Raw genomic sequence first — 6728 nt, 5'->3', positions numbered from 1 at the left:
GTGTGTGTACACCGTAGCTTCTACCACACATACAGAAACACAGATACACAGAAATAAAAACACAGAGCAGTGAGGGTGATAGTCAGATTTGTAACTCAGCAAAATGAGTTGGAAATGTTCCAATGAAACGTGCATAACTAATATTCGTATGTGTGTACCAATATCTTTTATGTTGTTGACCAAACGTGTCCAACTCAAGGTCAATTTAGTAGCTGTTCTGGAGCTTTCAATCATATAACATGATTTCCATCATTAGATGGAGTTTGCTTCTTGTCCATGTTCACAATCTGGACGAGAAGTGCTGGATAAAACACTCACACTAGCCTTTAAATCAACCTTTTCATACTGAAGTATCCTGATTACCAACGATACCTTAGCAAACGCAGTATGCGGACACCTGAAGATTACATGTAACACCCACGTACGATAAAATACTGAGCACCCACGTGTGCCAGACTGCCAGTAGGCTACATTCATTTCAAATGAAACATTGCAGTTGGTGCTAAGTGGAGCGTCTGTCATACTGTGATTGGTTATGTCGGTGACATTGATTCTTAATTTCCCACGGAGCTGATGGCAGTTACGTGTCAGTTAAACTCTTCATCTCCAATCCTATCTGTATTTGTGAGAAGTGCCGCTGTCCTGAGTTAAAAGCCTACTTTACGGCTTTATTATCGAGTTGATAGGCGTGTGTGTTGGCCGCTGTCCATTTCCTAAGGTTCTGAAATGCAAACTTTTTTTTTGTGTGAACTATGAACACCCATATGTACTGTATGTACTGGTATCTACCCAATCTCAAGTGTTAGCGAAGAGTTTCCTATTCTCGCAGACACAGAGCATAATTAGCATTCGTTTGGAGTTGTTTGTGTCCACCTGATGAAAGTGAGTCCAATATTCTCTCTCTTTTAGCTCTGTTTTGGTCTCCACCAGCTCCCGAGGGAAATATCTGTCTCTTTAGCTGCTGAATGCTCCGCTATGTTCACCAACGAGTTTCTCACTGTGTCTGTCTGCAGCAGGTAGAGTACAGTGGGTTGTACAGAGATTTTTCACAAACAAAAGTGAGGTTGAGAGTGCTAAGAACCAAAACATTACACTTCCGTGTCATAAAACCAAAACAATGAGCTGAAAGATGCTGATGAGTGGAGCTGCAGGCGGAGATAACTCTCTATAAGTTCATCACTACTACTGATTTATGGCACACTACACATATTCCTTTGAACCATTGTTAACATGAAAGTATGACTGCAGCTATAAAGCCTTTTAATTCCAGTGAATAGTGTGCTTATTCCTGAACAAATCTGAAATAAATCAAATCACCACAAACTAAGAATCAGAATTAGATGTATTGCCAGGTAAGTAGCACTTACTAGGAATTTGCTTTGGTTGAAGGCGCAAACATAAAAATAATATAAAAAAAAAACTAAGTGAGTGTGTAGGGCTCTAGGGCAGTTGCTTTGGTAATTAAGCCTTGTGATTGGGTCATAAGTATTACATGTTCATACAGTATATATATATTATTATGGAGTATAGAAAAGGTTTGGATGCCTGAACCTATTTTCAAGAGGCTTAGTATTAGAAAGTATTTTCTTCAAAAATGAATAATAAGCAGAGACATTAAGAGTTCACACAGGTTTTTGTAATTAAAGTAATCCTTTTATTTTTTTTGTAGGAAAGAACACGGGTCACTAAAAATCTGTACAATCTGTAAAAAACAACACATTTCAAATAAAAAAAAACAATGCAGATATGTATCTAATCTGTGCTGTACAAATGTTGACATTTCCTGAAAGGCTTTGGATTGTCCATCAGTAGTTTGTAACGCTGTCTCAGAGCTGCTTCTCATATCCACTCCATCACATTTCTGTGACAGACATGGAAATCCACCTTATTTTCCCCCCAGATCACACATCCCGCCGGTCCTCAGTTTACTTTACGTCACACTGCTCCACTCGCGTGCTCTACGCTCACTGGTGCTGAAACAGACATTAGATTTATAAAGAAAAAACTGTCCAAGTTGGTAAACCCGGCCATACACTTAGACAAACATTTCAGCAAGTTCTGTTCGGTTACACTTTACTTGAAGGTATCTACATAAGAGTGACATGACACTGTCATGAACGTGTCATAAACATTATAAACAAGTCATAAACGTTTATGATATAACGCTTCTTTTAGTGTTAAGTGTCATTTGGTTTTTGTCATGACAAGTTAGGGTTAGGGTTAGGATTCATGTGTCATGACAGTGTCATGTCACTCTTACGTAGCTACCGTCAAGTAATGTGTTACCTTCTGTTCTTTCCTACCTTCATAAAACCTCTTACTTCTTCTTCCCTCCCATGGTCAAGCTCTCACTTTTGTTTTTCTGCACCTGGAGGGAACATTACTAGTTATTGGTCACAATCTGCACCATGGACAAAGTCAATGCATCCACACACTTCTAGAAATCCTCCAACCTCATTCATGGCGTCATCAATCTGTTTGAGTTCTTCGTATCGGTCTCTTGACTCTCTGAGTGGCTGCACCATCGCCTCCTCAATCTGTGGGAACAGCTAGTACACACACACACACACACACTAAGGGTGAGTATCATCACAGCAAACACCTCATTACTTTGTCTTTATATAACTGTAACTGTCTCTAAGCAGCGGTGTGTTTGTTTAAAGCTATAGTGTGTAGATTCTGTAGCCCCCATGAGAAATTGTAAATCATGACAACAACACTGTCGGAACACCCACACGACGCAAGCCTTCGGTGACCGCGCACCACCCCCACCCCTCCCCCACACAGTTGCCAATTCAAAAAAACACGATGGACTCTTCAGAAGACGTCATTATTTTGTGATTTTTACGTCCTCATCGTCTCCAAAGCTGCCCTTTCTCAGCGGTGACGTAAAACGCATCACTGGAGCTTCTGCGCGCAAAAGTCGCTGCACTACGCCATTTTGTAAACGCAGCCATACTGAGAAATACAGAGGGAGTTTTGTGTAGCTTGATTAGCTTTGTATCAACTCATTTGGCAATGGCTTAAATGTATAGTCGTGCACAATAGCTTCAAAGTAACATGAAGACTGGTTCCATGTGATGGTTTCCTGTCTAAAATGATCAACAGTGAGCAGTAAGGTGATATTTGTGACATGTATGTATCTTCATCATTTTGCAGCATCACTTGCAGCTGTAGAATCAAACACATTTCCATTTTACATGTAAAATGCACGTTGACACTTTGTTTATTCCATTATGGACATTTTTGAGGGCAGTTTATACATTTCACACTCAGAACTCAGAGACTCCAATAAATGGTGGACAGTAAACATACTTAATTGACAGAAAAAAACAAACAAGATTCTCAGCAACAAAGTTGAAATAATGAATTACCGATCATAAGAGTGTTAAATTATTCAGAACACTCACATGCTGCGGAACCGATTAACACCGAAGATATCATCAAAAGAACTTATTCAAATGCTACTTCACGTTGGGGATATATATCTCCAGAACCAGTACCACTTCCCTCTTTGCAGCTCTGCATCACTGTGCTGCATATTCACCTTCATCACAGTCTCAAACATGGGGATGAGGACGAACTTAATGAAGCCAATCTGAGCCGTCGGCTTGGTGACCTTTTCTCTGTCCATGAACGGAGCCACAGGAAGCCCTTCAGCCTTCTCTCTGTCACTCTGAACAGCACACAACAAACACACACACACACACACACACAAAAGGACCATTTTAAACAACAGGAGGGACAAATGGCTTTTGCTGACTCACTTTGCCCATTCATGACGCTACACGTGACTTATGCAGCTTTATATCTCCTGTAGCAGATTACAGCAGATAGTTAGTCTCATTATGGCTAACATGATGGAGTCTAACCATAACCAGAAAAATAGAAAATAAGGTTACACTTTACTTGAAGGTATCTACATAAGAGTGACATGACACTGTCATGAACACATGACACTGTCATGACACATGAACCCTAACTCTAACTCTAACCCTAACTAAAAACCGAATGACACTTAATGACAGAAGTGTTATGTCATACACATTTATGACTTGTTTATAATTTTAATGACATGTTCATGACAGTGTCATGTCACTCTTATGTAGATACCTTCAAGTAAAGTGTAACCGAAAATAACGACCCTGCCTAAAAGAATTACAAACTAGGGCTGCATAATATATATATATATAGATATATATATATATATCTATATATATATATTTCTTTTTTATCGTCATCGCAGTATTAACTGGCACAAAAGCAACATCGCAAAAGGCTGCGACATATCGCAAAAAACACTCCGAGATTTTTAGTTGAAAGAAAATATCAGTAGAAATTCAATCCAATGTCCAATTTGTTCAATAAAAGATGATTTTTTTTGTTGTTGTTGTATTTTAGCAGAATACTGAAAGCAGCAGAAAGGCAGAAATGAGTAATATCTGTTTATTCATCACATGTAATATCATGTAATTATCGCGATATTCAGCAACGTTATCGCAAATCGCATATTGTGCAGCCCTACTACAAACACAAAAACGATTTTACTCTGTTGGGAGTTTTGGTCTACATAATGTTTGTATCATGGCTCAGTATTTTCTCCACATTGACAGCCCCACCTGCATGAAGTACTCCTCCAGCAGGCAGTCGACCCAGGGCTCAGCCACCTCCATGGGCCGCACCTCATTGGAGATGTCGCAGCACTTGATGAGCACCATCTTCAGCTGCACAGAGCACAGGGTCAGAGGTTAGTATATTACCATGCAAAGGAACATTTAAATGTTTTGAATACATTCATCTTGGAGTCATACTATTATAAAGGAAAAGAAGCAATATTTATATGAACAAATTATTTATTTAGTAGTGATAAGTAGCCTAATGTTTTATTTGTTGTGTCTTTGCATGTTTAACGTAAAGGGTAACTACCGTTTTTTTTCAACCTGGACCCTATGTTCCTATGTTTTTGTGTCTAAGTGACTGATGGGAACAACAATCTTTGACATTGGTCCAGTGTTAAGTGAGATGGCTGCAGTCAGCAGCGGAGAAACAAGCTACAATGTAAGTTAATAGGACAATTGTGCAGCTTGTATTTACCTTCACAAAAGGCTCAGATTAATATTCTAAGTGTCTGACAACATTATGGAAAGGATTTCTTCAGAGATAGACCTTTAAAACCTCTTTGAGACCTTTATGTTTAATCAGAAACAGCTCTGAAGTCGCTAGCGCTAAACCCACCAGACTCCATTTAAAAAAGCAATACTTTTAGCATGTTTAGAGCCAACATATTTTCACATGTAAATCGGTAAACTGTGTGTTTATTTCAACCAAAACTAGAGTTGTGATGGTTGGAAAAGTGGAAAGACGACCCAAAACGGCTTTTCATAGTTTTATTTTGTTTCTGTCGACTTTGAATCAAGTGTTTTACTATGCTAAAATTACTGTTTAGTTACATGGAGTCTGGTGGTTTTAGCGAACGCAATTTCGCGGATGTTTTTCGGTTTAAAAAAAGGATCTTACTCTTTAACAGAAAGGTCGACCTCCTTAGAAATCTTTTCCATAATGTTGTCAGACACTTAGAATATTAATCTGAGCCTTTTGTGAAGGTAAATACAAGCTGCACAATTGCATAAATAATTTATGTTTACTAATGCTTTTTAGTAATGACTACTAATGTAAACTTGATTTGTCTACTGCATCAACTTACCGCTCTGTGTTAATACAACTAGACCTGTTAAGTTTAACCTTGTGTAAAAACGCAAATTTCTAGTAAAGTCAACTCATTTGAGATAACAGTGTATAACCTCATGAAATGAAACAGAACTAAAAGGCCACAATGGCTTTTTTTTTTGGTCAAGACTAGGGCTGGGCAATATATCGATAATACATCAACAAAAATATATAAGGCTAGATATCGTCTTCAATTTTGGATTTCGCAATATCGTAATATGGTAAGTGTTGTCTTTTCATATTTTTAAAGGCTGCATTACAGTAAAGTGATGCAATTTTTTTGAACTTACCAGACTTACTATCTGTTTTATTATTTGCCTTCACCCACTTAGTCATTGTATCCACATTACTGATGATTATATATCAAAACTGTCATTGTGTAAATATTTTGTAAAAGCACCAATAAAATATCGACGCAATATCGACCTCGAGGTATTCAGTAACAAATATTGTGATATTTGATTTTTTTCCATATCACCCAGCTGTAGTCCAGACTAACTGAACTCAACTGCAGGGGTCTACTCCAGAAAGCAGGTTTAACAAACTCTGAGCCTTAAGGCTCAATTATACCCTACTACTGTATATATACTATTTATACTATAAGACGTGGAAACAGCGTTGGAGGCAGAGACCCGTTTATTCCTATAAAAGTTGCTCAGTGCCAGATGAAGCCATCATGAAATAGTGACCTGGATGATCATAGAGCAGCGCGCTCAAGACCTCTGCCGGCCGAGCCGGCTCCTTCTGGTTTAGCGCTCCGCTAACTTGAATAAGAATTAAATGATTTAACTGTGCGTCACACGGACCCTAGCAGATGCACACGTGATCATTTTTGGCCTAACCCTGAACTCTGAGGTGATGGGGCCCTGAGATGAGGAAACTGAGTTTTCAGTTCCAGAACAGCTGATCAGAGTTTGTTCAATCAACTCTGAGTATGTTCATTCTGAGTTAAACTTGTGTGTGGTGAAGAAAAAAAGCCATCATTATTGGAACATGGCAAC

At 38.6% G+C, this 6728-nt stretch overlaps 1 protein-coding gene across 1 annotated transcript in view; it reads right to left on the bottom strand.

Annotated features, from left to right (window-relative positions):
* Positions 1–1751: 1751 nt before the first annotated feature.
* The window catches only part of pde9aa (phosphodiesterase 9aa), a 51729-nt gene continuing 46752 nt past the window's right edge, over positions 1752–6728 (bottom strand). Inside the window, exons 15-19 of the mRNA XM_078262765.1 lie at positions 4620–4724; positions 3548–3676; positions 2454–2549; positions 2304–2368; positions 1752–1973 (exon numbers count right to left, since the gene is read on the bottom strand). Coding sequence (XP_078118891.1) covers positions 2318–2368; positions 2454–2549; positions 3548–3676; positions 4620–4724 — 381 coding nt within the window. The 3' untranslated portion in view covers positions 1752–1973; positions 2304–2317. The remainder of the gene's footprint in view (positions 1974–2303; positions 2369–2453; positions 2550–3547; positions 3677–4619; positions 4725–6728) is intronic.

This window comes from Sander vitreus, chromosome 11, assembly GCF_031162955.1.
Source record: "Sander vitreus isolate 19-12246 chromosome 11, sanVit1, whole genome shotgun sequence".
NCBI classification, from domain to species: Eukaryota; Metazoa; Chordata; class Actinopteri; order Perciformes; family Percidae; genus Sander; species Sander vitreus.
Note: the sequence above shows the minus strand (reverse complement) of the source record. Positions and strands in the feature narration are given on the sequence as shown.